This window comes from Nycticebus coucang, chromosome 3, assembly GCF_027406575.1.
Source record: "Nycticebus coucang isolate mNycCou1 chromosome 3, mNycCou1.pri, whole genome shotgun sequence".
Taxonomy (NCBI): Eukaryota; Metazoa; Chordata; class Mammalia; order Primates; family Lorisidae; genus Nycticebus; species Nycticebus coucang.
The window spans coordinates 61,572,350-61,600,000 of NC_069782.1; the positions used below are offsets into that span (position 1 = coordinate 61,572,350).

At 50.6% G+C, this 27,651-nt stretch overlaps 2 protein-coding genes across 6 annotated transcripts; both read left to right on the forward strand.

Annotated features, from left to right (window-relative positions):
• The first annotated feature begins 1,608 nt into the window (after positions 1-1,608).
• Positions 1,609-12,121, forward strand: SLC25A41 (solute carrier family 25 member 41). The gene is made up of 7 exons (XM_053585143.1): positions 1,609-1,895; positions 2,039-2,194; positions 2,739-2,891; positions 3,044-3,151; positions 10,130-10,297; positions 10,403-10,550; positions 11,797-12,121. Exons 1-7 carry the CDS (start codon positions 1,689-1,691, stop codon positions 11,967-11,969), a joined length of 1,113 nt encoding a protein of 370 aa, XP_053441118.1. The 5' UTR covers positions 1,609-1,688; the 3' UTR covers positions 11,970-12,121.
• Positions 12,122-13,482: 1,361 nt separating this feature from the next.
• KHSRP (KH-type splicing regulatory protein) lies at positions 13,483-25,986 on the forward strand. Of its 5 annotated transcripts, none has more exons than XM_053584531.1 (20): positions 13,483-13,830; positions 15,738-15,834; positions 16,425-16,463; positions 16,913-16,952; positions 18,093-18,142; positions 18,425-18,496; positions 19,214-19,271; positions 19,562-19,736; positions 19,933-20,031; positions 20,375-20,473; positions 20,557-20,659; positions 22,104-22,204; positions 22,327-22,471; positions 22,558-22,718; positions 22,803-22,912; positions 23,357-23,445; positions 23,529-23,729; positions 23,810-23,887; positions 23,969-24,129; positions 25,183-25,986. In XM_053584531.1, the coding sequence occupies exons 1-20, from the start codon at positions 13,582-13,584 to the stop codon at positions 25,189-25,191; spliced, it is 2,136 nt and encodes a 711-aa protein (XP_053440506.1). In that variant the 5' UTR covers positions 13,483-13,581; the 3' UTR covers positions 25,192-25,986. The 5 variants fall into 5 exon arrangements, with proteins under 5 accessions (XP_053440506.1, XP_053440505.1, XP_053440507.1 ...); XM_053584530.1 differs by having other exon boundaries at positions 13,486-13,830; positions 18,078-18,142; XM_053584532.1 differs by having other exon boundaries at positions 13,486-13,830; positions 23,969-24,025; positions 25,762-25,986.
• The last annotated feature ends 1,665 nt before the right edge of the window (positions 25,987-27,651 follow it).

A 27,651-nucleotide genomic window follows, 5' to 3' on the forward strand; every position in this document is an offset into this window, starting at 1 on the left:
CGCTATGGTACTCTACCAAGGGTGACATAGTGAGACTCTGTCTCAAAAGTAAATAAATAAACAAATAAATAAAAATATGAGATTCGGGGCGGCATGTGTGGCTCAGTAAGTAGGGCACCAGCCCCATACATACTGAGGGTGGTGGGTTTGAACCCTGCCCTGGCCAAACTGCAACAAAAAATAACTGGGCATTGTGGCAGGCACCTGTAGTTCCAGCTACTCGGGAGGCTGAGGCAAGAGAATCGCCTAAGCCCCAGAGCTGGAGGTTGCTGTGAGCTGTAACACCACGGCACTCTACCATGGGCGACAGAAATTCTGTCTCAAAAAAAAAAAAAAAAGATGAGATTCAAATCAGATACATCTGACTTCCAACCCATGCCAGTCTCACTTTGGGGACCAGCTGTGTTTCTCTCCCCTGAAGCTTCAAAGCCATCTCATTCTCTCTTGCTTCATTGCTATGACAATGACACCAGCGTATGAATGTCCCATGGCTTCTGTAACAAATGACTGCAAATGGATGTAGAACCTCCAAACAACACACAGGTATACTCTGGAGATCACCTGTCAACCTCGGATCTTGCTTGGCTAAAATCAATGTGTCAGCAAGACTGGCTCTTTCTGGAGGTTCTAAGGGGAAAATCCATTTCCTGCCTTTCCAGCATCTAGAAGCCACCTGCATTCCTTGGCCATCTGTTCTGTAGTCCCTTCCTGGGTGAGGAAGAAAGAGAGAAAAATAGAGGTGAGGGAAGAAAGACCAGGTGCAGTGGCTCAGGTCTGCAATCCCAGTACTTTGAGAGGCCAAGATGGAAGAATCACTTGAGACCAGAAGTTCCAGATGAGCCAGGGCAACATAGCAAGACCCCAACCATAGAAAAAATAAGAAAAATCTGCTGTGCATGAAGGTGAGCACCTGTAGTCTCAGCTACTTGGGAGGCTGAGGAGGGAAGGTTGTTTGAGTCCAAGAGTTTGACACTGCAGTGAGCTATGGCCATATCACTGTACACCAGCATGCATGACAGAGTGAGACCCTATCTTTAAAACACACACACACACACACACACACAAGAGTGTGGGCGGGACCTGTGGCTCCGTGGGTAGGGCACTGGCCCCATATACTGAGGATGGTGGGTTCAAGCCCAGCCCTGGCCAAACTGCCACGGTGGGCACCTGTAGTCCCAGCTACTCGGGAGACTGAGGCAAGAGAATTGCCTAAGCCCAGGAGTTGGAGGTTGCTGTGAGCTGCACGGCAGTTGCATAGCATTCTACCAAGGGTGATAAAGTAAGACTCTGTCTCTTAAAAAAAAAAGAGAGAGAGAGAAAGAGCTCTGATCTCCCTTCTAAGGGCACTAATCCTATCATGGAGCCCTCATCCTTGCAACCTCAGCAACCCTAATTGCCTCCTGAATGCCCCACCTCCAAATCCTATTGAGGGACAGGGCTTCAACATAAAAAATTTGGTGAAATACAATTCAGTCCACCACAAGAACATATTCGCCAGTTTGGGGGATCAGAATGAGGACATTTGTGTGGGGGGAGAGAGATCATCACTCTGCCTGCCATGCTCAGCAAGGTCACAGGGCTTCTATGACCTCACTGTCCCCTAGGCACTCCACCCACTAGACACTCCTGCTGGATAGGCAGACGACTCCTCAGGGATTTGAACCCAGGTGTCCACACTTCTAGCCAACATGGGAGCTCCTCCCGAGGAGACTCAGAAGCCTTATTCAAGGTTCCAGACTCTGTTTAAGAGGGTCAAGACCTTTCTCACCAATGCCCCACCTCCACCCCTACCTGCACCCCTGTCCTCCTCCCGGAACCCAGGCTGTACTCATGTGTATGGGTATGTGTTTGGGCATGTGCGAGAAAACAACCATGAGCATCTCCCATCACAGCAGGTGAGCAGCTCTAGAATTACACCTTAAAACATAGGGTCAGGGAAGGAAGGGACAGGGAGGATCTTTCAGCAGGCTCCTTGTCCCAGAGGCACAAGGAGGCCTCGCCTGGCTGAGTGTGGATGAGGGCTGGGTCTGCCCTGCAGGTCCTGGACACAGGAGAGCAGTTGATGGTTCCTGTGGAGGTCTTGGAAATGGACAACGAGGGGGCCTTATGGAAATTTCTGCTCTCAGGAGCCATGGCAGGGGCTGTGTCTCGCACAGGCACGGCGCCTCTAGACAGAGCCAAGGTGTACATGCAGGTGTGCGTGGTCGTGGGTGCAATGCAGCACTGGAGCCCTTGGTGATAGCAGAGGGTGGGGTGGGTGGAGATAATGCTGATGGGGTTCAGGATGAGGATGGAGGTTGAGTCCAGACTTTTATGCTCTGGTTGAGATTGGGGTTGTGGGCCACCATAGGGCATGAACTTGAGCTGGGAAGGGAGCTGAGGGGATTTACTAGGGACAGGGCTCAACACTGGGTTAGGACTGGGGGTGGAGATCAGGGAATTGGGAAGTAGGGAGGTGTCTTTGGAGGGGTTTGAAGGCAGAATAGGACTTGAGAGAAGATGGAGAGGTGGGATGAGGCAGGAAGTGGGTAGATGCTGGCTTTGGGTCTGGGTTGGTTTTAGACACTTGTACAACAGGCATGGGAGGCCCTGGAGCAGGAGTGAGCACAGGAAGGACACAGGGCCAGGGCTGAGTGGTCAGAGAGGCTGGTGTGGGGCTGCTGCCTTTGCTGGGGTAGGGATGGAATCTGGTGGAGGGCTCTTCATGGGGCTTCTCCAGGGTCCTCCCTTTCCGCCAGGTTTACTCATCTAAGACTAACTTCATGAACCTGCTGGGGGGGCTCCGGAGCATGGTCCAGGAGGGTGGCTTCCGCTCCCTGTGGCGAGGCAACGGCATCAATGTGCTCAAGATTGCCCCTGAGTATGCCATCAAGTTCTCCGTATTTGAACAGGTGTGGAACAGATAGATTGTCAGCCCCATCCCCTCCTGTACCCCTGAAAGTCCTCATCTAAGACACACGTTGGCCCTCCAGACCCCTCCCACTGCACCAGTTCCAATCAGAAGGCGGCTATCTTCTCCTCACACCTCTCTCTCCTGTCCCAGTGTAAGAATTACTTCTGTGGAGTACAAGGGTCCCCACCATTTCAGGAACGTCTCCTTGCTGGCTCCCTGGCAGCAGCCACCTCCCAGACCCTCATCAACCCCATGGAGGTAAGAGAAGATCTGCCCTGAAGAAAGCAAACACCATGAAAATCTGTGGCGGTCATTCTTTCCCCTTCTTACTATCTCCTCCTCCTCCTAATCCTTTATCTTTTAGTTTTCTTTAAGAGACAGGAGCTTGCTCTGCTGTGCACTATCACTGCCCCCAGATAAATATACATGGTGTGCGTTGTGTATAGAGTGAGAGACACAGAAAAAGAGTTGTTTTTTTGTTGTTTGGGTTTTTTGTTTTTTGGGGTTTTTTTGTGAAGACAAATTCTTGCTATATTGCTCAGCCTGGTTTCAAACACCCAGCCTTAAAAATTCCTCTCACTTCAGGGTCCCGAAGGGATTACAGACTTGAGCCATGGTGTCTGGCTCCTCCTCCTTCCTAATATGAGCTATGAATAACACTTTTTTTTTTTTTTGAGACAGAGTCTCACTATGTTGCCCTGGGTAGAGTGCTGTGGCATCACAGCTCACAGCAACCTCAAACTATTGGGCTTAAGTGATCCTCTTGCCTTAGCCTCCCAGATAGTTGGAACTACAGGCACCCGCCATGACACCTGGCTATTTTTTGGTTATAGTTATCATTGTCGTATGGTGGGCCCAGGCTGGATTTGAACCTGCCAGCTCCGGTGTATGTGACTGGCGCCCTAGCCGCTTGAGCTACAGGCACCAAGCCATTTTTTTTTTTTTTTTTTTTTGAGGGAGAATCTCACTCTTGTCGCCCTGGGTATAGTACTGTTGCATCACAGCTCACAGCAACCTCAAATTCTCAGGCTCAAGCAATCCTCTTGCCTCAGCCTCCTAAGTTGCTGGTACTACAGGCACCCACCAGAACCCTGGGCTAATTTTTGGTAGAGACTGGGTCTTGCTCTTGCTCAGGCTGGACTCGAACTCCTGAGCTCAAAATCCTTGGCCTCCCAGAGTGCTAGGATTACAGGGGTGAGCCACCACAACCAGCCTATGCATTCAACCAGCCTATGCATTAAACTTTTGAGTAGAAAGTTTGCATGTACCTCTCCTTGCTCCCCACCCTACCCCAAAATTTCCTCTATTGTTAACATTTTGCATTAGGTGGACTGGTATTGGTGACTGGCGCTTGTAATCCTAGTACCTGCCAAGGTAGGTGGATTGCTTGAACTCAGGAGTTCAAGACTAGCCTGAACAAGAGGGTGACCCCATCTCTACTAAAAATAGGAAAACTAGCCAGGCACCTGTAGTCCCAGCTACTCGGGAAGCTGAAGCAAGAGAATCACTTTAGCCTAAGAGTTTGAGGTTGCCGTGAGCTGTGATGCCAGAGCACTTTATCCAGGGTACCAGAGTTAAAAAAAAAAACAAAACATTTTGCATTAGGGTGGCATATTTGTTACAACTGATGAAGCAATGTTGATACATTATTATTAAGGGCAATCCATAGTTTACATAGTTTACATTAAGGTACACTTTTTCTCTTACACAGTACAATGGATTCAATGGGTTTCTGACAAATCATAAGAACATGTCCACATGTTTCACTGCCCTGAAAAGCTCTGGTTCTATACCTATTCACCCCTCCCGCTTTCTCCCCTTAATCTCTGGCATCAATGATCTTTTTGCTGTCAATAAACTCTTTTTTTAACTCTTTTTTTTTTTTTTCCTGTTTCCCTCTTTGCCAAGTCAGTTGTCTGATTTAACTTTTTTTGAGAAAGACAGGGTCTCTGTTGCCCAGGCTAAAGTGCCATGGCATCATCAGCTCACAGCAACCTCAAGTGCTTAAGCAATCCTCCTGCCTCAGCCTCCCAAGAAACTGGAACTATGGACGCCCACCTCATTGCCCAGCTAGTTTTCCTCCTCGGTAGATTGCTGTGGTGTCATAGCTCACAGCAACCTCAAACTCTTGGGCTAAAGTGATTCTCTTGCCTTCGGCCTCCCAAGTAGCTGGAAGTACAGGCACCTGCCACAACCCCTGGCTATTTTTAGAGACAAGGTCTCGCACTTGCTCAGGCTGGTCTTGAACCTGTGAGCTCAGGCAATGCACCCTCCTCAGCTTCCCCGAGTACTAGGATTATAGGCGTGAGCCACCACAACTGGCCCCTAGTTTTCCTATTTTTAATACAGATGGGGTCTTGCTTTTGCTCAGGCTGGTCTTAAACTCCTGAGCTCAAGGGATCCTCCAGCCTCAGCCTCCCAGAGTTTGGGGCTCACAGGTGTGAGCCACTGTGGTGGCTAAGCAGGGACTTGCTACATTGCCCAAACTGGTCTGAAGCCCCGGGCCTCAAGTGATCCTCCTGATTGGCCTTCCAAAGTGTGGGGTCACAGGCATGAGCCACCACGCCCGGCCTATCGTTAACTTTTGAGGCTTGATGGTATGTTTTATTGTCTCTCTTCCTGCTCTTTTTAAATCAGCTTTCCAACTATTCTCCTGTATTGATGTTTCCAAGTAAACTTTATTTTTTCTTTCTTTTATTCATTTCTTCTCTTTCTTTCTTCTTGTTTTAGAAGCAGGGGTCTGGCCAGATGCGGTGGCTCCACTTGTAATCCCAGCACTTGGGATGCCAAGGCAGGTGGATTGCCTGAGCTCACAGGTTCTAGACCAGCCTAAGCTAGAGCAAGACCTCTGTCTCTAAAAATAGCCGGGTGTTGTGGCAGGTGCTTGTAGTCCCAGCTACTCGGGAGGCTGAGGCAAGAGAATTGCTTAAGCCCAGGAATTTGAGGTTGCTGTGAGCTGTAACGCCAAGACACTTTACCATGGGTGACATAGTAGGACTCTGTGTCAAAAACAACAACAACAACAAGAAAAAAAAAAACAGGGGTCTTACTATTTTGCCCAAACTGGATGCGTACTCCTCGGCACTTCTGGGTTCAAGTGAACCTCCTGCCTCAGCATCCCAAGTATTGTGCCACTGCACCCACCTTCCATATAAACTTCTTTCTTTTCTTTAAGAAATAAAGTCTTGAGCGGCGCCTGTGGCTCAGTGAGTAGGGTGCCAGCCCCATATACTGAGGGTGGCAGGTTCAAACCCAGCCCCGGCCAAACTGCAACAAAAACAAACAAAAAAATAGCCAGGCGTTGTGGCAGGCGCTTATAGTCCCAGCTACTCAGGAGGCTGAGATGAGAATCGCCTAAATCCAAGAGCTGGAGGTTGCTGTGAGCTGTGACACCACAGCACTCTATCGAGGGCAACAAAGTAAGACTGTCTCTTTAAAAAAAAGGAAAAAGAAATAAAGTCTTGCTCTATCACCTAGGCTGGAACGCAGTGACCTAATCATAGCTCACTGTAACTTTGAACTCCTAGCCTCAAGTGATCCTTCCAAAGTACTGAGATTACAAGCATTAGCCACCACACCCAGCCCATATAAACTTTAGAATTAACTTGCCTAGTTAAGAAAACATAATCATGGCCAAGGGCAGTGGTTCACACCTGTAATCCTGACACTGTGGGAGGCTGAGGCAGAAGGATGCCTGCAGCTCAGGAGTTTGAGACCAGCCTGAACAAATGTGAGACCTCTCTCTACTGAAAATAGAAAAACTAGTGGGCAGCGCCTATGGCTTAAGGAGTAAGGCACCAGCTCCATATACTGGTGGTGGGTTCAAGCCTGGCCCCAGCCAAAAACTGCAAAAAAAGAAAGAAAGAAAATAGCCGTGCGTTGTGGCATGCGCCTGTAGTCCCAGCTACTCAGGAGGCTGAGGCAAGAGAATCGCTTAAGCCCAGGAATTGGAGGTTGCTTTGAGCTGTGTGAGGCCATGGTACTCTACCGAGGGCCATAAAGTGAGACTCTCTCTCCAAAAAAAAAAAAAAAAAAAGAAAGAAAGAAAAATTAGCTAGGCCTTGTGGTGGGCACCTGTAGTCCCAGCTACTCAGGAAGCTGAGGCAGGAGGATCCCTTGAACCCAGGAGTTTGAGGTTGCTACGAGCTATGATGACACCATGGGACTCTAGCCTGGGCAACAGAGTAAGACTTTGTCTAAAAAAAAAAAAAAAAGTACTGGGCCGAGCCTGATGGCTCAAGGCCTGTAATCCTAGCACTCTGGGAGGCCAAGGCGGGTGGATCACCTGAGTGCAGGAGTTTGAGACCAGCCTGAGCCAGAGCTAGACCTCGTCTCTAAAAATAAAAAGAAAAGAAAGAAAAAAGCCAGGTGGCTGGATCACCTGAGCGCAGGAGTGTGAGACCGGCCTGAGCCAGAGCTAGACCTTGTCTCTAAAAAAAAAAAAAAGATTTTGTGATATAGGCTAGTCTCATTGGAGTTAGATGATATCTCAAAGTAGTTTTGATTTGCATTTCTCTGATGATTAAAGATGATGAGCATTTTTTCATATGTCTGAAGGCCATGCGCCTGTCTTCTTCAGAGAAGTTTCTCTTCAAATCCCTTGCCCAGCCTGCGATGGGATCCCTTGTTTTTTTCTTGCTGATGCGTTTGAGTTCTCTGTGGATTCTGGTTATTAAACCTTTGTCAGAGTTATACCCTGCAAATATCTTCTCCCATTCTGAGGGCTGTCTGCTTGCTCTGCTTACTGTGTTCTTAGCTATGCAGAAGCTTTTTAGTTTGATCAAGTCCCAGTAGTGTATTTTTGAAGCTGCTTCAATTGCCCAGGGGGTTCTCCTCATGAAATACTCACCCAGACCAATTTCTTCAAGGCTTTTCCCTGCATTCTCCTCTAGTATTTTTATAGTTTCATGTCTTAAGTTTAAATCTTTAATCCAATGAGAGTCTATCTTAGTTAATGGTGAAAGGTGTGGGTCCAATTTCAGTCTTCTGCAGGTTGCCAGCCAGTTCACCCAGCACCATTTGTTAAATAGGGAATCTTTTCCCCACTGAATGTTTTTAATTGGCTTGTCAAAAATCAAATAGCGGTAAGTAGCTGGATTCATCTCTTGGTTCTCTATTCTATTCCAGATATCTACTTCTCTGTTTTTGTGCCAATACCATGCTGTTTTGATCACTATCGATTTGTAGTAAAGTCTGAGGTCTGGTAGTGTGATTCCTCCTGTTTTGTTTTTATTTCTGAGTAATGTCTTGGCATTTGCGAAACTTGGTAGATGTAGAATGTAAATGTTTTGGCACAGTAACTGAGATAACGCCGGAAAGGCTATGTTAACCACTGTGATGAAAATGTGTCAAATGGTTTATGAAGTGAGTGTATGATGCCCCATAATCATATCATTGTATACAGTTATGATTTAATAAAAAAATTAAAAAAAAAATAAAAATAATTGTTGTTTAAAAAAAAAATAAATAAATAAATAAATAAATAAAAAAAAGAAAAGAAAAGAAAGAAAAAAGCCAGGAGCTGTGGCAGACACCTGTAGTCCCAGCTACTTGGGAGAATCACTTAAGCCTAAGAGTTTGAGGTTGCTGTGAGCTGTGACGCCAAAGCACTCTACCAAGGATGACAAAGTGAGACTCTATCTCAAAAAAACAGTACTGGTATTGGTGTCTCAGTGGGATGGTGTTCAATTTATAAACAAATTTAGAGATCACTGCTGTCTATATGATCTTGAATCTGTGTACCCAACATGTTCCACTCATCCAAGTCTCTTTGAATGTCCTATAATGGCATTTTAAGATTTTCTTCATATAACTTTTGCACTTGTCTCATTAAGCTTCTCCCTATTTTATTTATTTATTTATTTTTGTAGAGACAGAGTCTCACTTTATCGCCCTAGGTAGAGTGCCCTGGCATTAGACAGCTCACAGCAACCTCCAACTCCTAGGCTTAGGCGATTCTCCTGCCTCAGCCTCCTGAGTTGCTGGGACTACAGGTGGTGCCTGCCACAATGCCTGGCTAGTTTTTCTATTTTTAGTAGAGATGAGGGTCTTGCTCTTGCTCAGGCTGGTCTCAAACTCTTGAGCTCAAGCAATCCACCCACCTCAGCTTTCCACAGTGCTAGGATTACAGGCATGAGACACCACACCTTAAAGGATTCAGTTTCTTATGATTGTAGGACTGAGGTCCTCAGCTCTTAGTAACCATCTTTGCTCCCTGCCACATGACCAGCTCCACACACAAGAAAGCAATTTGCTTTTTCATCACCCAACAGAGGCCAGATACAGTGGCTCAGACCTGTAATCCCAGCACTTTGGAAGGATCCCTTGAGCACAGGAGTATGATGTTGCAATGAGCTATGATGATGCCATTACACTCTAGCCCAAGCAGAGGAAGCTCTGTCTCAAAAACAGAAAACGAAAGACCCAATAGGAAAATGCTTCCAGTTTCTCAGACCTCTTATTTCTGGTTATGGACTCTCATTTTAAGCACTCACTGATTAAGTCAGGCCCACAATTCATTCTCTCTCTCTCTCTTTGTTTTTGTTTTGTAGCGACAGAGTCTCACTTTATTGCCCTCAGTAGAGTGCCATGGCGTCACACAGCCACAATTTCTCTTTTGATTACCTTAAAGAGAACAGATTAGAGGCCTTAATTATATCTGAAAAATCCTAACACCTTTGCCTTATAATATATCCTCACTAAGAGAGTGACATCCCATCGTGTTTACCAGTCAAGCCCATGCTTGAGGTGGTGAGAGCATAAAATAGAATACGTTTATAGAGGGGTCATCTTAGTATTTTGCTTGCCACACTAGGTATTCTATCTTTTGTGGAACCAGAGTTGCCAATATTGGAGTATTTCATCAAAATTTTGAATTCTGGGGCAGCGCCTGTGGCTCAAAGGAGTAGGGCGCTGGCCCCATATGCCAGAGGTGGTGAGTTCAAGACCAGCCCCGGCCAAAAGAAAAAAAATTTTTTTTTGAATTCTGGCAACTTTCAAAAAATTGGCAGATCTGGCCACCCAGGTCCTAAATTCCCACAGAGGGATGTGGTGGGAGCTCAGTCACAGCTTACATATCTCACTTGGTCCCGTCACTTCCCTCATCCTCTTGGTCTCTATCAAATTTGTGTACATCTGAACTCAGATTTCAAGACAGCAGTCCAGGGAATGTGATGGATCTGTGTTTGAAACCCAGGTCTAAATCAAATGAGTCACCTCAATCCTCATCCTCCCCAGGTGCTGAAGACACGGCTGACCCTGCGTCGGACAGGCCAGTACAAGGGGTTGCTGGACTGTGCCAGGCAGATCTTGGAGCGGGAGGGCACCCGTGCACTTTACCGTGGCTACTTGCCCAACATGCTTGGCATTATCCCCTATGCCTGCACCGACCTGGCTGTCTATGAGGTGTGGGTCCCAAGAGGGGTAGCAATTGTGTGTGTGTGTGGGGGGGGGTATATAGCTTGAGCCTAGGCTTTGAGTGAGTTTTTTCTTGGCCCCCTTCACTTGCAGATGCTCCGGTGCTTCTGGCTCAAGTCAGGCAGGGACATGAAGGACCCCAGTGGCCTGGTCAGTCTGTCATCTGTGACACTGTCCACAACCTGTGGCCAGATGGCCAGTTACCCACTGACTTTGGTGCGCACCAGGATGCAGGCTCAAGGTTAGCCATCCCCTGGGGGCTACTGCCTCACTCTAGATCTCTGAATCTTTTTATTCCCCCATACTGAACACCAGACTCTCCATTGTCAGATCCTGGCCATATTCACTGACCCCTGAGCCCACTAAGATTTATCATACTCACCCCAAAATTTATATCAGCCCTCAAATTAATCGTAAAAAAATCACAAACTTCCCAAAATGTGACCTGGGCCCCCATATAGATTCCAAAGACAAATACTCCCCAAATTATCTCTGAATTTCTACAAATTAGACCCAGCCCTCAAGTGGCTCCAAAGCCAGTACGGTCCCTAAACTCACCAAATTTGACCCTTGGATTCCCCAAAACTCACATCCACTTTCTCCCACTACCCTGGGAATGCCTCAAATCTGAGTCCCCCTCAATGGACTCTCAGCCCCTAAATCAATCCACAAACCTCCAAACAGGGACTTAGCCCACCACTCTGATCTTGAAAATGTCCCCAGTGGCCAAGCACAGTGGCTCACAGCGGTAATCCTAGCATTCTGGGAGGCTGCAGCAGGAGGATCCCTTGAGCTCAGGAGTTTGAGACTAGCCTGAGCACGAGCAAGTGTCTACTAAACATTGAAAAAAGTAGCCAGAGGGGGGGTGGGGCCTTGGTGTGTGTCACACTTTATGGGGGCAAGACATGATTGCAAGAGGGACTTTACCTAACAATTGCAATCAGTGTAACCTGGCTTATTGTACCCTCAATGAATCCCCAACAATAAAAAAAAAAAAAGAAAGAAAAAACTAGCCAGGTATGGTGGGCACCTTAAGTCCCAGCTACTTGGGAGACTGAAGCAGAGGGTCCTTCAGCCCAAGTGTTTGAGGTTGCTATGAGCTATGATGCCACTGCACTCTACCCAGTGGGACAGAGTAAGACTCTGTCTCACAATAAATAAATAAGAAAGAAAATGTCCCCCAAATACCCGTGGGTATACTCCCCAAATCTCTTCTCTTAGTAGATCAGAGGGAACATCTGTTCCCTCCCAAATAAGCTCCAGTGTTTTCTGCAATGTTCCCTAAAATTAATCTCCAAAACTCCTACCTGATCGATCCCCTCACACCCCCCAAAACTGACCAATTTCCTCTACAAATCTTCCAAACTCCTTACCAACTGACCACTGAGCCCCTACCCTTTGCTTTAGCCCTCACTCCTCTACATTCCAGCCTCCCAGGAGGTGAAGTCATCTCTAGCCAAGTTCTGAGACTGCCTCTGTCCCTGCAGACACAGTGGAGGGTTCGAACCCCACCATGCGAGGAGTCTTTTGGGGGATCCTGGCCCACCAGGGCTGGCCTGGGCTGTACCGAGGCATGACCCCCACGTTACTGAAGGTGTTGCCAGCAGGTGGCATCAGCTACGTGGTATATGAAGCCATGAAGAAAACCCTGGGCGTGTAGCCTGTGAGCTGGATGACACATCTTGGGCAGGAATGGGACAGAAGGACCCTTTCCCTTCATGGCCCCACAGAGCCCTCCAGGTTCAGGCCCTGGCGGCAGTTTTTTGGCGGCAAAAGCAGGCAGAAGATTCCCGCCCTCCCCTCGACCCCCACCCAGGGTGCAGCGTGGGACCAGAATTTTGGGTTCCAGTCTGGCTTCTTATAGCCCGTCCTGGCTCCAATGCGAAATGGTGAACAACCAGGAATAAAGAGATGGCTTCTGCTGACGTGTCTGGGATGCCGAGGGCCAGGAGGGGAACTGGGAACCTTAGGTCTTTCGGCCCTGAGTGGGAATTGGGACCTTGATGATGCCTGGGTCCAGTAGAAAAGTTGAAAGGCTAGGGTGGGAATTTGGGTACGGGGATTCTGGGGGCTTGTGTGATGGGAGTGTGGGGTGTGTTATTAGGGGCTGGGATCCCTCGGTGCTTGGAAAGGGACTAAAGACTCATGAGTTCTAGAGAGGAGCTGGTTGCATGAGTCCTGGAGAAGTAGAGGCTTTAGATTACTGGGATTAGAGGGAAGAGAAGATGGGGGGACAGGGGATCCCTGGGTTACGCGCTCTGCGGCGCGTACGGGATATGACGGCCGTTCACCCAGGCTTACCCCCTGGAAGCACCCCATCTACAAGGCATCAAGCAGGCCACGTGCCGGGACTACCAGCCAGGGTCCTGGGGCGCTAACCCAGGCATTAGGCCTGAATTTGGGCAGCCGGTCGCCACCGGCCACGTCTGCTGCCATTCACTCGGGATCCTGCTAATCCCCTCTCGCTGTTCCGCGGCCAGCTCCGCCCCACTGCAGCCGCACTTCCACTGGCTCCCACCAGAACCCGGCACCTTTACTTTCTTCATAGCCATTTGTCCGGAGCAGTGTCAGTCACCCTAACACCCGCTCCTATCGCTCATCCATTGGTTTAGAAGTCAGGGCCAGAAAGGGATTCTGGTTAACAGGGAAAGCAATCAGGTCCATGGCCAACCTCATCATACAGCACTCGTCAGGGATTGGACTAAGTTAGTTGCCAATCTTTACAAGTATCGCCTCCTACCTATAGTCATTGGCTTGAGTGCGCGACTATCAGGCCAAGCGCCCTCCCAGCGGATCCAAATGGAGGGTCTTTCTCTAGGCCCTGCCTCTCAGTCCACGTGACTCTTTGGAGACGTCAATCTAGCTCTGAAGCCGCCCAAGCGAATCTGGAAATAGCGTGTTATTGGGCCTCCCGCCTTCTTGGATGTCTCGATTTGCCCGCCCAGTTTTGGCAGCCCGCAGCCTATTGCCTCTGAGAGCCGTCGGTCACTCAGGACCTTCCGCCCACTGACTCCTGCTGCACTGATTAGCCAATCGCCTTCAGAGCCCACGATTGGTGTACGGGATATGACGGCCGTCTCCCATTGGCTCAGCCGAACGTCCGTCACGCCGGCGGCGGGAGGGGGAGACCCTCTCCCCCTCCCTCGTCTTCTTCCCAGCCGCTGGGTTCCCATAGTGCTCCGCGGCCGTGTGGAGCGAGGCCTTGTTCCCGCGTTGAGCCGCCGCCGCCTCCTCAGCTTCAGCCTCCGCTCCAGGCCCGGCCCCGCCGCGCCATGTCGGACTACAGCGCTGGAGGACCCCCGCCCGGGCCGCCGCCGCCCGCTGGCGGGGGCGGGGGAGCCGGGGGCAGCGGGGGAGGCCCTCCGCCGGGCCCGCCGGGCACAGGGGACCGGGGTGGCGGTGGCCCCAGCGGCGGCGGCCCGGGCGGGGGTTCGGCTGGGGGGCCCTCGCAGCCGCCCGGCGGAGGTGGCCCGGGAATCCGCAAGGACGCCTTCGCCGATGCCGTGCAGCGGGCCCGCCAGGTGAGAAGGCCGCGGGCCTGAGGGGCGCGCACAGGCGGGGGAGGGGGCGGGGGTCACGTGCGCGTGCGCTCGGGGTCGCTGGGGGCAGCCCGGGCCGTGACGGGGTCACGTGGTTGGGAGGCGGTGGAGACTGGTCTCCTGGGGTACCTCGAGTAGACTACCTGCGGCTGGTCCGCCTGCAGGGCTTAGGGCCGCACCGGTGGTCACCGAGAATGGCCCCTGGGTGTGCAGGGGGTTCCTGGGGCTCGGGGACTCACATTGGGATTCCCCCCCCCATTAGGATACGCGAGGGCATGCTTTGCCTTTTACCCTCGCCCACGATTCGGCAAAGGGTTATGTTGGTCCCCAACCCAATCCCATTTCTGTCCCTCTCCTACGAAGAAGGGACTTTGGGGGATCTGGATAGGGAGTTTCTCCCTCTCTAGTCTGGAAAGTGGTTAGGGGACCTTTTTGCAGCCAAAGTGGCTGAGCACTTAGCCGAAATGGGGAAGATGGGCATAAGGCCATCACTTGGGTGCTTTGGGTCGCTTCAGTGTGGTCTGTCTTTTTGGAAAAGAGGGTAGGGTACCATTTGAGTCGTGATGACAATAAGGAGGTGTCACATGCTGGTGTGACTGACTTCCCCAGTTCCATTCGCTGCCTCCCCTAGACCTGGAGGTGTAGGGGCTGGTAGAATGGGAGGACTTTGCCGCCCTTTCAGGAAGCAGACCAGCTGAGGGCGAGCTCGGGGCTGTCCCAATGTCTATGGGCTGGGCCTGACTCCTCCCAAGGTAGGAGGTTCCGTTAGGTGAGAGGCTTCTCAGTGTGGTCTCCGGCTTCCTCACCTCTGAGTGAGGTGGTTCCTAAAAAGCATTTGATCTGGTTATCCACCGAACTGTCTGGTGAGGCAGTTTTCACTGCAAGGGTTGGTGCTGTCATCTGGGGTGGGATAAGGCCCCATCTGGGTATCCCAAGAGTTTTGGCTTCAAGTAAGCATTTAACAAAATTGAGAGGAGGAAAGGTAGAGCCTTTAGTTCACGATTTGGGTTTCTAAACCATAGACAAATTCCAGTCTTAAGTTCGGTGAATTGGGGTTTATTTGAAGTTGCTCTTAATGTGTCTAAAATGTAGCATGTGTTCTGAAGGGGTCTTTTATTTTGGTCAAAAGAGGATTTCAGAGGCCTTGACACAACATCTTCCTTCAAATGTATTCAGTAAATTTATGTAAAGGTTTTGAGAGTGAAGGAGATAAAGGAAAGCTGAACTCTTCAGCATCACAGAAGAACCAGGCTAAAATAATACTTTCTGGTTCTCTGGGTGCTTTGGCCACCAGCAGGAGGATATGTGTGAAAGCTCTTTGTCCTGGAAATGACCCAAGGACCCTGCCTGGCACCCAAGCCTCTTTTGCTTTCACCTTAGAACAGCAGTTCTCAACCTGTGGGTTGAGACCCCTTTAGGGGTCAAACAACCCTGTACCCTTTCATAGGGGTTGCCTAAGACCATCGGAAAACACATATTTCCGATGGTCTTAGGAATCGACACACTGCTCCTCATGTGTGGGTGTCACCACAATATGAGGAACTGTATTAAAGGGTCACGGCATTAGGAAGGTTAAGAACCACTGCCTTAGAACCAAGTCACTGTGGGTTGCAGCCAGGTCCCAAACAATTTAGATACAAATCCCAAGCAAGGGGAAAAGGGAAGTTTTCATACTCATGGATAATTTGTGAGAACCCTGAGGCCTTAGGTAAACACTCCTTATAGGATGTCTTAACCCATAGGCTCTTCTAAATGGGAGGGTGGTCTGTTGCCAGGCCAGACAGCAAGCCTTGATGGGTTTTTATAACCCAGAGATGTTCTGAGAAGTTGACCTGAGCACTGCGGAGTGTTGGTTTGGATGGTAATTCTTCTTACTACTTTATTTCTAGATCGCAGCCAAAATTGGAGGTGATGCTGCTACAACAGTGAATAACAGCACTCCTGATTTTGGTTTTGGGGGCCAAAAGAGACAGTTGGAAGATGGAGGTAACTCCCTCTGCCATTTTCAGCTTGAGAAAGAAGGGATGGGGGCAAAAAGAGGAGCTTATGTTGGGGTGTAGTTCAGAGCAATCTCAGCTTTGTTCATTCTTTTTGTTCAGTCTGCCATCCTGAGGTATCAGGTGGCACAGAGGAGGGCAGATTGTGAAAGTTGCAGTTCCCAAGATGATTCTTCTTCTGGGAGGCTGAGGAAACATGGGGCCAGTTACTGAAGTCAGACATAAAGTTTGAGCAGCCCTAAGGCTTGCAGCATTTACTCAAAGCAGCCAGTGGTCAACTCCTGAGCAACTCTACTGTCCGGGACCCTGTGCCCCCCAGAGGCAGGTCTATTCCTAAATTGGAAGGACCTGGGTGCTGCCATCATTGTTCACTTGTTATAAAAGGCTTTTTTACCCTTAAATATTGGTAGGGAGCTGAAGCCTTACTCCTCTCTAGGGTTATACTCTTCTGGGCTACTGTCTCCACTCTCATACTGGGGGTGAGGGAAAAGGGGAATTGTTTACCTGGGACATGGGGTATCAGGTTTGAGGCAGCTGTGGGTGGGTGAATCTTGGTTCTGACATCTCTCTCTTTAACAGATCAACCAGAGAGCAAGAAACTGGCTTCCCAAGGAGACTGTAAGTCCATCGGGTGATGCAGCCAGAGGGTGGCTTTGAGTCTAAGATGTTTTTAGGAGTTGGGGGCTAGAAGCACAGAGAGACAGCAGCTCTTCTTTATCGAAGCTCCTCTGTTGACAATCTGGGGCCCATGTGTGGTTTTTTTTGTTTGTTTGGTTTTGGTTTTTGGCCGGGGCCGATTTTGAACCCGCCAGTTTTGAACCATCCAGTGTATGGGGCCAGCGCCCTACTCCTTTGAGCCACAGGCACCGCCTGGGCCCATGTGTTTTAGGGATCCCAGTCCCTAGATTTGGATCAGACTACTCTGTGTATGTGCTTTGTGGGTAAGGAGCCATAGTGCTCATCAGGCTGAGGACCACTCTGACAAGTGCCAGTTGCCCTGGGCAGGCAGTGTTAGGGTGCCCAGAAAGGAGCTAAGCCAATCTTTCCTTTGGGGTTTTTCTCTGCAGCAATCAGTTCTCAACTTGGACCCATCCATCCTCCTCCAAGGTAAGTTGTACTTTGGGGTATACATTGATTCTTGTCTGTTCTGAGTCTCTGGCCTTTCTTAGTGGCTTGGATATGTGTGGGTCTGTCTGAGGCTGCACCATTGAGGGTTTTATGTCCTGTCACTAGCTGACCAGGGAGTGTGCAGACAGCAGAAAGGCAGGGACTGTGTCTGTCCACTGTACAGGAGGTGGGGGGGGGGGTGCTCTTTGTACCCTGGCACTTCCTCCACTGGAACAGGGACTCTCAGAAGCCCTGACATCTGTCCTAGAAGAGGCTAGGAAGGGCCTTCTTTTTCTCATGTCCTACGCACATGCTGTCTCACTGAGTTTTGGGTAGAGCTTAGGGGGGTTGCCACCCCAGATAGACTTAGATGAATCTGGTATAGATTTCTTTTTTTTGTTGGGGCGGGTGGGTCGGGGGAGTCTCTAGCTGTTGCCTCGAGTAGAGTACAATGGCATCACAGCTCACAGTAACCTCAAACTTTTGGGCTTAAGTGATTCTTTTGCCTCAGCTTCTCAAGTAGCTGGGACTACAGGCGCCCACCACAATGCCTGGCTATTTTATTTTATTGCAGTTGTCATTTTAGCTGCCCCTTCCTGGGTTCAAACCCACCAGCCTCGATGTATGTGGCCAGCACCCTACCTACTGAGCTACAGGTGCTGCCCATGCATAGATCATTTTTGAATGGGCATACATTTCTTTTTTCTTTTTAATGGGCTAGTAGTTTTGCAAAATACAGTAAGAACGATTTAGTAGGAAAATAAAACAAAAGGATACACAACAAGCTATTTTTATTGTGAGAATCAACAGCCATAAAATGTCAGCTTGCTGTGAAAGCATTTAAGTCTTTGTTCTTGCCCTGAGTCAGTGGGACATCACCAGGCTATGGGCCACACTGCCCAACACCATGCCTCTCAGTGAGGAAACAGGCCTTGAGAAGTTTTGTGACCTGTGGTCAGACTCTGCTCAAGCCTATGGGTCTTGATCTCTGTGATAGGAAGCCAGGTCTGCAAGTGTGCAGGCCTGACGGGTAGAGGCCCTGGCTTCCAGTAGCCAAGGTCTGTTCTCTAGGAGATGCTGTAGATTGTCCACCCTTCTCTTTTCCCACTTAAAACTGCCTTTCAGTGTCTCTCTTTGTAGGACTTCAATGACAGAAGAGTACAGGGTCCCAGATGGCATGGTGGGCCTAAGTAAGTGTGGGTTACCTTGGATGGGGAAGGCCAGTACCAACTCCCTTTTCAGGGACCATGTCTGTGAGCACGTCCCAGCCCAGAGCCCTGGTCTAAGAGGGAGTCCTATATCCTGCTGTCATTTGTCCTTCTGTCATCCTGTCTAGGCAGGTCGAACGGGGGAATTCTTAGGATGGCTTCTGCCCTCCTTATTGTCACAGGGGCTGGGGACCCCTGCCACACAGTGTCTTCTCAGCTCACTCAATCAGTGTTTGTTTTTCTCCCTTTTTCCCCTCCACCTAGTCATTGGCAGAGGAGGTGAACAAATTAACAAAATCCAACAGGACTCTGGCTGCAAAGTACAGATTTCTCCAGGTAGGAGAGAACCGATTCCTGCCAGAATGACAGCTGGATTTGGTTGGGCTCCTTGCACTTTTTGTTAATCTCTTAATTTCTTCTTTAATTACTTAACTTCTTCTGGGACTTATCCATGCTTGCTGTGTGCCAGGCTCAGCGCAGGATCAGCCCCACAAGATGTAGTTGTGGGGACAAACTGGGGTGGAAGTCTGGAATTAAGCACAGGGTGTCTCGTTCAGCTACCGTGCTCTGAATGGTTATAGTAGACTGCCACATAACTGGAATGACTTGCAAGCAGGAATACATGAGGCAGGAGTGGGGGCTAGCTTTGAGTTTGGTCCTGGTTTTAAGTCTCAGTTCTGTCTGCATATCTGATCGCAGATGAAAGTCATATTCCTGAACTGCAAGTTCTGGGAGTGTGGGTTAAGTAAGTTTGGGTTTCTGGGATCTGCTCTCATGTATGTGTGAGGGGCATGGTCTGTGGAAGAGCCTTATGTGGTTGTCTGTGGGAGTGAGGGTAGCCTGTGTCTGGGTCTTCTGGAACCTTCCTCTCCCTCCACCTGATTTTTTTCCCCTAAAAGTTCTTCCTCCCTAACTGAACTTTTAGTTTCCTGACCTTGGGGCGGTAAATTGATTTGTCAAGCTGCTGAATGGCAGCAGAAGTGTCCATGGGTGGTTCTAGATGTTCTTTGGCAGGCCAGGGAGGGCATTGACCCTATCTCCTCTTCTCTGCAGACAGCGGTGGCTTACCCGAGCGCAGTGTGTCCTTGACCGGAGCCCCAGAATCTGTCCAGTAAGTCCTGGGCTGGCCCTCCGACTGTAATGAGGGGAGTAAGAAGAAATTCTCTTGATCTCTCTGGAAGTGGGGGGCAACTCTCATGACACATCTTCTACTCCTGCCCTCCCCAGAGAACTGTAGTGACAGGTTGATTGCCCAGAATCTTTAGATCTCCCCACCTAGGCCATAGTGCTTGGCATCATCTGTCAGATATACACATTGGGGTCACCTTCCCTTAGACCTGGGTGGGCCACCAGACCAGTGTTCTTTCTGAAATGGAGGTACTCCATTCTTCCCCTTTCCAGGAAAGCGAAGATGATGCTGGATGACATTGTATCTCGGGGTCGTGGGGGGCCCCCAGGACAGTTCCATGACAGTGCCAACGGGGGCCAGAATGGCACCGTGCAGGAGATCATGATCCCCGCGGGGAAGGCTGGCCTGGTCATTGGCAAGGGCGGGGAGACCATCAAGCAGCTGCAGGTGAGGGGTGGTATCCCAGACAGGAGGGTCCCTGGTCCCAGCAGAGTATTTCTTCTTGTGTCTGCAGCCCAACCCATTCCCTGCTGGCTTCTGTGCCAGATGTTTTTATCCTTTTGCATCATGCCTACCTCCTGCTTGCATAGCCCCAAAAATTTCTCTGAAAGCCTAGCACTAACTGTTGACATTGCTTGTAAAGGAACGAGCTGGTGTGAAGATGATTTTAATTCAGGATGGTTCCCAGAACACGAATGTGGACAAGCCTCTTCGGATCATTGGGGACCCTTATAAAGTGCAGGTGGGTGCACTGAGGGGGTAGGGGATTCTGGAGAGGCCTGCGGGTGGGTGGGACCAGTGACCTAGGATGTGCGCTCCCACAGATTTGTGCAAACGGGCATAGTATGGAAAAGTTTTCAAGATTACTGGCTTTGAAGTCAGGTCTGACTTTCTGTTTTATCTGGAAAACAGCTGTTGGCAATGCCTGCCCATTAGGCAGATGAAGAGCTTAACGGGGTGCTGTGTTGGGCCCAGCAGAGGTCTGCGGTCCTTTGCTAAGGCCCATGTCCTCTTCGGGGGGCTCTGGAAGGGTACTATGGGGCACCAGAGCTTGCTCACAGGGACTGTGCCCTATGTGTTTGTAGCAAGCTTGTGAGATGGTCATGGACATCCTCCGGGAACGTGACCAAGGCGGCTTTGGAGACCGGAATGAGTATGGATCTCGGATTGGCGGAGGCATTGATGTGAGTAGGGTGAGGGGTGGGCTCCTTGAGGACATTGGGCAGCAGAGCTGCAGGGCAGAACCACTGACTTTGTCTTACCTCAGGTGCCAGTGCCCAGGCATTCTGTTGGTGTGGTCATCGGCCGGAGTGGAGAAATGATTAAGAAGATCCAGAACGACGCTGGTGTGCGGATACAGTTTAAACAAGGTTAGGGCCTAGCGCAGGAGAGGTTGGGGCAGTGTGGGTGTGTTGGCCAGCTCTGTCTCTCAGGGTCAGTTGACAGGTCCCCTGCCACCAGGTGCCCTCCCCTGGGAGGAAAGCTCTGAGTAGCTTGGCACCATGGTCAATCCGTTTACTCTCTTTGGAATGCTTCCTTTCTACCAGTCTAGCTGTGGAACATGCCCTCTCTTCCCTCTGAAACAGCCACGTGAGAATTGCTGATGTGTGGTCTTTCCAAGTCCAAATGGAATGCAATATATTTCCCTTTTCCCATCAAATCCACCCCATTTCAGGCCAGTCCTCCATCAAATAGCCCACCTGATCAGGCAGCTTGGGCAATGTGTAAGTAGGGTCAGGTCATTTGGCCTCAGCTCTGGCCAGTGGTGTGCAAAGACTGAACAGCCTGTGGGAAGAGCAGGGGCCCTCTATTGCTTTTCAGAGATGTGTTGTTGTTACTTTTTTTTTTTTCTTTTTTTGTAGAGACAGTCTCACTTTATCACCCTTGGTAGAGTGCTATGGCGTCACAGCTCACAGCAATCTCCAACTCCTGGGCTAGGCGATTCTCTTGCCTCCCTAGTAGCTGGGACTATAGGCACCCGCCACAACGCCTGGCTATTTTTGTTGTTAGTTGTTGCAGTTTGGCCGGGGCCGGGTTCAAACCTGCCACCCTTGGTATATGGGGCCGACGCCCTACCCACAGAGCCACAGGCGCTGCCCATTCCCCAAATATTTTCAGTCTTCAATTGATTAAACGCATGGATGTGGAGTCCATGGATATGAAGGGCCAACTCTCCCAATATTGGGTCGCGTGAAATAGTCATTTTGTCTGTGTCATTATGTAATGAACCTACCATCCTCGGTATATGCGGCCGGCACCCCACTCACTGAGCCACAGGCGCTGTCTACTTTTGTTTTTGGGGGTTTTTTTGGAGACATAGTTTCACTTTGTCGCCTCCAGTAGAGTTCTGCGATGTCAGCAAAATCTTGGCTCAAGCAATTCTCTTGCCTCATCTCCCAAGTAGCTGGGACTACAGGTGCTGGCCACAACACCCAGCTATTTTTTAGAGATAGGGTCTCGCTCTAGCTCAGGTTGGTCTCGAACCTGTGAGCTCAGGCAGTCTACTCACCTTGTCCCCCCAGAGTGCTAGGCATGAGCCACCACGCCCACCCAAGTTGTTACTTCTGTGAAACTCACTAGTTAGATCAGGGGTATCAAATGCTGGAAGAAGCCTCAAGCAACCTCCTAGCTTGGCTGCCCCTTCCTAGGTACTAAGGAAGTGGGGTCCAGGGAACCACACACTTGAGTCTGGAATGCCACATTACACAGTGTGGCATGGCAAGAGTCTGCTCTGAAGTGGCGATGTGACAGGGGATTGGAGATTGGCTTTTCTTTTAAATTAGTCTCTCTCTGTTCTCTTGGTGCTGGCTTCAGATGACGGGACAGGTCCTGAGAAGATTGCCCACATAATGGGGCCCCCAGACAGGTGTGAGCATGCTGCACGGATCATCAATGATCTCCTTCAGAGCCTCAGGGTAGGGCCTGGAGCGTGCTGGGAGGCAGGGAAGTGCTGGGGGGAGACTAGCACAGTCCACCCAGAGATTCTCCAGAGCCAGGCTGGCTCCTCATGTTCACTCTCCTCCTTCCTGTCTAACAGAGTGGTCCCCCAGGCCCTCCAGGAGGTCCCGGCATGCCCCCAGGGGGCCGGGGCCGAGGAAGAGGCCAAGGCAACTGGGGTCCCCCTGGTGGGGAGATGACTTTCTCCATCCCCACTCACAAGTGTGGGCTGGTCATTGGCCGAGGTGAGTGGCCCCTCTGTACCCTGTGCCCCCCAACCCACTAGGTGTCCTCCCCCGACTCTCTCTTCATAGTCAGTAACTCACTGCAGGTGGCGAGAATGTGAAAGCCATAAACCAGCAGACAGGCGCCTTCGTAGAGATCTCCCGGCAGCTGCCACCCAATGGGGACCCCAACTTCAAATTGTTCATCATCCGGGGCTCACCTCAGCAGATTGACCACGCCAAGCAGCTCATTGAGGAGAAAATCGAGGTGGGCTCCAGGAGGGTGTCAGGTGCTTGGGCTACACACCCTGCTCCCTTTTTGCTCACCATCTTTGCTTTTCCTTCCCTCCAGGGTCCTCTTTGTCCAGTGGGACCAGGTCCTGGGGGACCAGGCCCTGCAGGCCCAATGGGGCCCTTCAATCCCGGGCCCTTCAACCAGGGACCGCCAGGGGCTCCCCCTCAGTGAGTATTTTTCTCAGCTCTCTGCGCTTTGGGGTATAGGGGTTACCCTGCTAGCCACGGGGTTTATAGGGCACATTTCCAGTTATATCCCCAAGAGAAGCCCAGCTCTTCTTCCAAAGCTCTGCTTTTTGGGACCTAGTCCAGCCTGTTTTTGTAGAAATTAATGAAATAGGTGATTGTCGTTGGTCATGGTGTTTTCCCTGTAAGTCACAGATAGCATTTTGTGCATAGTGAATTTGGGGACTTGCATCTTATATCCTTGAGAATCAACACGATTTCCATCCTTTGCTTTGCTGTGCTGTGTGTGGCATGTCTTCCCTGGACACACTGTTGAGCTGAGTAGTCTAGGCTTCTAGCATGCACCCATCCCTAGCCCCTGGCTGGGCAGCTACGGCCACTCCAGCACCTCTGCTCACATGTCCCCTTTCTTCTCTGATTCTGTAGTGCCGGGGGGCCCCCTCCTCACCAGTACCCACCCCAGGGATGGGGCAACACCTATCCCCAGTGGCAACCGCCTGCGCCTCATGACCCAAGTAAGTGGTAGGGGCCCTCTGGTGAGAGTGGGGCTTGGTTCCTGCTCCCACCCCCTTAGCCTGGACTCACCTTCCTCCTTCAGGCAAAGCGGCTGCTGCAGCCGCAGACCCCAATGCTGCTTGGGCCGCCTACTACTCACACTACTACCAGCAGCCCCCAGGCCCTGTGCCAGGCCCAGCGCCAGCCCCCGCAGCCCCACCTGCTCAGGGTGAGCCCCCTCAGCCCCCGCCCACCGGCCAGTCAGACTACACTAAGGCCTGGGAAGAGTACTACAAAAAGATCGGTAAGTCTGCAGTGTGGCTGGAATGGGGTTCAGTTCTGCCTGAGAGGGGTGCCCTCTGACTTTCCCGGGTGCCCCAATAGGCCAGCAGCCCCAGCAGCCTGGAGCGCCCCCACAGCAGGACTACACAAAGGCTTGGGAGGAGTACTACAAGAAGCAGGGTGAGCAGCCACCCATGCTAGGGTGCTGGGGGGCAAGTAGTGCTTATCCACAACCCCTCACACACCCCTGTCTACCCATAGCACAAGTGGCCACCAGTGGGGGTCCTGGAGCACCCCCAGGCTCCCAGCCAGACTACAGTGCTGCCTGGGCTGAGTATTACAGACAGCAGGCCGCTTACTACGGACAGACACCAGGTCCTGGCGGCCCCCAGCCACCTCCCACACAGCAGGGACAGCAGCAGGCAAGTGGGAATTGCCACCCTCCTCCTCCTCCTTTTTCCTTCCAACCCCCGGCCACCGTCCATCCTGCCTTAGTGGGTAGTGCCGGAAATCCCTTCCCCTGCGGGGTGTGCCCTTGATGCCTGCAGCTGGGGCCATGTGGCCAGAGGTCTCCAGGAGCCCCCACGCACCGCCGGGGGAGTGTATGCTGGGTCCAGAGGTTAAATGAAGAAGCCTCCCTCCACCAGCTGCTTGTTCCTGTGTACCACTGTCATGATGCTGGGAGAGAGAGCAAGACACAGGCGGAACTTTGGAACTGCTGGGTAGTCCTGGGGTGGGGGCAGGCAGACAGCTCAGACGGGGGTCCATCCCGGCTGCTGGTTCACCTGCAATCTGGCCACTTGGGAAGAAAACGTCTTATTTTTTTCCCCTTCTCAGCATCACTTCTTTGTTTTTTTGTTTTTATTCTTTCTTTTGTTTAAACCCACCATCTTTTTTCTCAAAAAGAAGTGTCCAAGTGACTGTTGCAGGCGGCCAGGCTCTGGCAGGGACAAGGGGCTGGCCCAGGAGCCCTGCCCTGCGGGGCTCGGCCTCCGCTCGCGCTCGCCTCGTGTCCCAGTCTTGTCTGTGAAGTGGGCATGAAGATCGTTGCCACCTTCCAACCTACCTCACAGGGGTGTTGTGGGGACACCGTGATCTCTGAAATTGTTCATGTTGTGATGCGCCGGGAGCTGTCCGCCTTCCTGAAGACAGAGGGCACCCCCTTCCCTCCAACCCTAAGCGTGCTTCTCTTATCTCCCCTCTCTGCCTCTACCCCTCTGAGGCCTTGCTTCTCTCCTCTGCTGTCCTGTCCTTCCTCCTCCATCAAGGAGCAGAGTGCGACTGCAGCCAAGTCCCCTGAGCACTTGACTAGACAGTTAACAAGCAGCATCCTTCCAGCTTGAGCCAGCTGACGTTTGGGAGGGGCTTCTGGCCCCTGTGCTCATGGGTGTTCCAGCCCCTCCTCTTCCACCACCCCCTAGTTTCCTACCCTCCCCTCCTGTAGTGACCAATTCCTATCTTTTCCCTCTCCGCAGGCTCAATGAATCGAATGAATGTGAACTTCTTCATCTGTGAAAAATCTTTATTTTTTTTTTCCATTTTGTTCTGTTTGGGGGCTTTTTTTTTCTGGTTTTTGTTTGTTTGGCGAGAGAGCGATGGCTGCTATAGGGGGTGCCAGGGGAGCCCTCCAGCGAGCAGCTCGCAGGGAGTGGCAGGGGCGTGCCCGGCTCTCACTCTCTCGTTCATTCTGTGCGTCTCACATGCTTTTTCTTTCAAAATTGAGATCCTTCATGTTGAGCCAGCCATAGAAGATAGCGAGAACTAAATCTCTGCCAAAAAAAATTTAAAGTTAAAAATACAAAGAGCAAAACAAAACTTATAAAATTATATATATATATATAAATAAAAATCTATACTCCCCACCCCCAGCCTTCCCAAAACTGCCTCTCTGAGGATAAAGCAATTCATTTTTTCTCTACCACCCTTGGCCCTCTTGTTTTTAAAATAAACTTTTAAAAAGTAAAAAAAGTCACTCTTGCTATTTCTTTTTCTTAGTTAGAGTTGGAACATTCCTTGGACCAGGTGTTGGTATTTCAGGACCCCTCCTCCCCCAGCAGCCAAGCCCCTCTCTTTTTTTCCTCCTCCTCCCACCCTGGCTCAGCTCCCTGCACCCTACCCGTCCCCCCTCCCAGGACTGGTCTGATCTGTTGTCTTTTCATCTGTTCAAGAGGAGATTGAAATTGAAAACAAAATGAGAACAAAACAAAAAAAAATTGTATGGCAGTTTTTACTTTTTATCGCTCGTTTTTAACTTCACAAATAAATGATAACAAAATCTCCCCGTGTCTGCTGGGTGCTGTCTGTCTCCCTATCTCTTTCCCTACCCTCATTTCCCTGTAGTTATGAAGCAAATGTTTGTTGTTTATAGATGTTGTTATAAAGGAAAAATATCCTGATAATGGTGATTGGAGATTATAAGCTTTGTGTTTTGTTTTTTTTTAAGAAAACAAATTAAGAGAAAATAGGTTTCTGCAGGTGCATTGTGCTTTCTTAATTCTTCCCCTCCCCACCCCTTTTTGGTTTAAATAAAGTGCATTTTGTTAAAAGAAAAAAAAAATGCATGCTGACCACAATTGTGTTCGCTAGAACAAGGCTCAGCCAGTGAGAATAAGATGCAATTCCCACCTCCATGTGGGGAGGAAGGCAACCAGAAGGGCCGCCAGGGACAGGGTTCCCATGGACACAGGTACTAGGCAGACACGGTATGGTGTTCCTCACAGGAGGCGGCCTGGCCCTCCCTGAGGTGGAAATGTGCCCTGTGCCAGTCCTTGGTGGCAGGAGGGGGCACTGAGGGGCCCCCTGAGCTCTGTCCAGGGACAGACGTCCTGAAGCACACTACATGCAGGTCAGAATTCAGTACTATCTAAAAACTGGGTCTCAGGTAGTGCCTGTGGCTCAACGGAGTAGTTCACCAGCCCCATAACTGCAAAAAAAAAAAAAAAACCCTGGGTCTCCATCAAAATGCCATGGGTTGACAGGAACCAGTAACAGCTTCTACCTTTAGGTAGGGCTGTCTCAGCCAGGTGTGTCAGGCACCCACCCAGGTGAGCATGTTGGTGGCCCCTTATCAACCCACCTAGTAGAGGAACAGACCCAGGAAGAGAAGCTGTTGCTGAAGCCATGGGGGTGCATTGTCCCACTCACCATAAGTCTCACCTCCAGGCCCCATGCCCTTCCTGAGACCTGTACAGGTTACAGGGTAAGGGGCATAGGCCCGGCCCCCAGCCCTTCTGGTCTCACTGCAGACTTTCAATGACAGAGCAGCACTTGGCAAAAATGTTCTCTGGTGCTGCTTCTGCCAGGATCTAGGGAAAGGGGGAACAAAGTTTAGGCCTGAGACCCAAGCAGAGCAGTCCTGTGTCACCTGTAGGAGGAAGGGTTGTGCTGGGAAGTGCTTTCCAGCTCCCCCACCCCCTGCCCACAGTAGCCAAGGCTAGGTCCAAGGGCATTGCTGTCCTTCACTTGACCCTTGGCTGAAGCAGGAGAAGGCACATCTCAGGAGATTACCTTCAGATAGGGATGAGGATATCGCCTAAGTCCTTTTATTTTCCTAACTGAAAGATACAGAAACTGGGTGAGTCCCCTTAAAAATATTAAGGTATGGCTCTCACCCTTGGGAATACAGGTGGGTGGATTTGAGTGGCACTGGGGTTGACCATTCTCCATGACCTTGTGTTCTTTGACTAGGTTCTAAAAGACCTTTAATTTGGCAATTGTGTTTAGAGCTTAAATTTAATCACAGCCCCTTGGGCCACAGTGCCCAGAATGCACCCAGGGACAGTGAAGGCTGCCCCATAACCCTGTTCCCCAGGGGTGCAGTGAGCAGCAGGCTGGGAGCACCTACGTTTCGCAAAAGGTTTTTCTGCTGGTAGAAGGTCAGGACAGGCTCACACAAGGTGTAGTGAGTTTCCAGGCGCTGCCGGATGGCAGACTCCGAGTCGTCA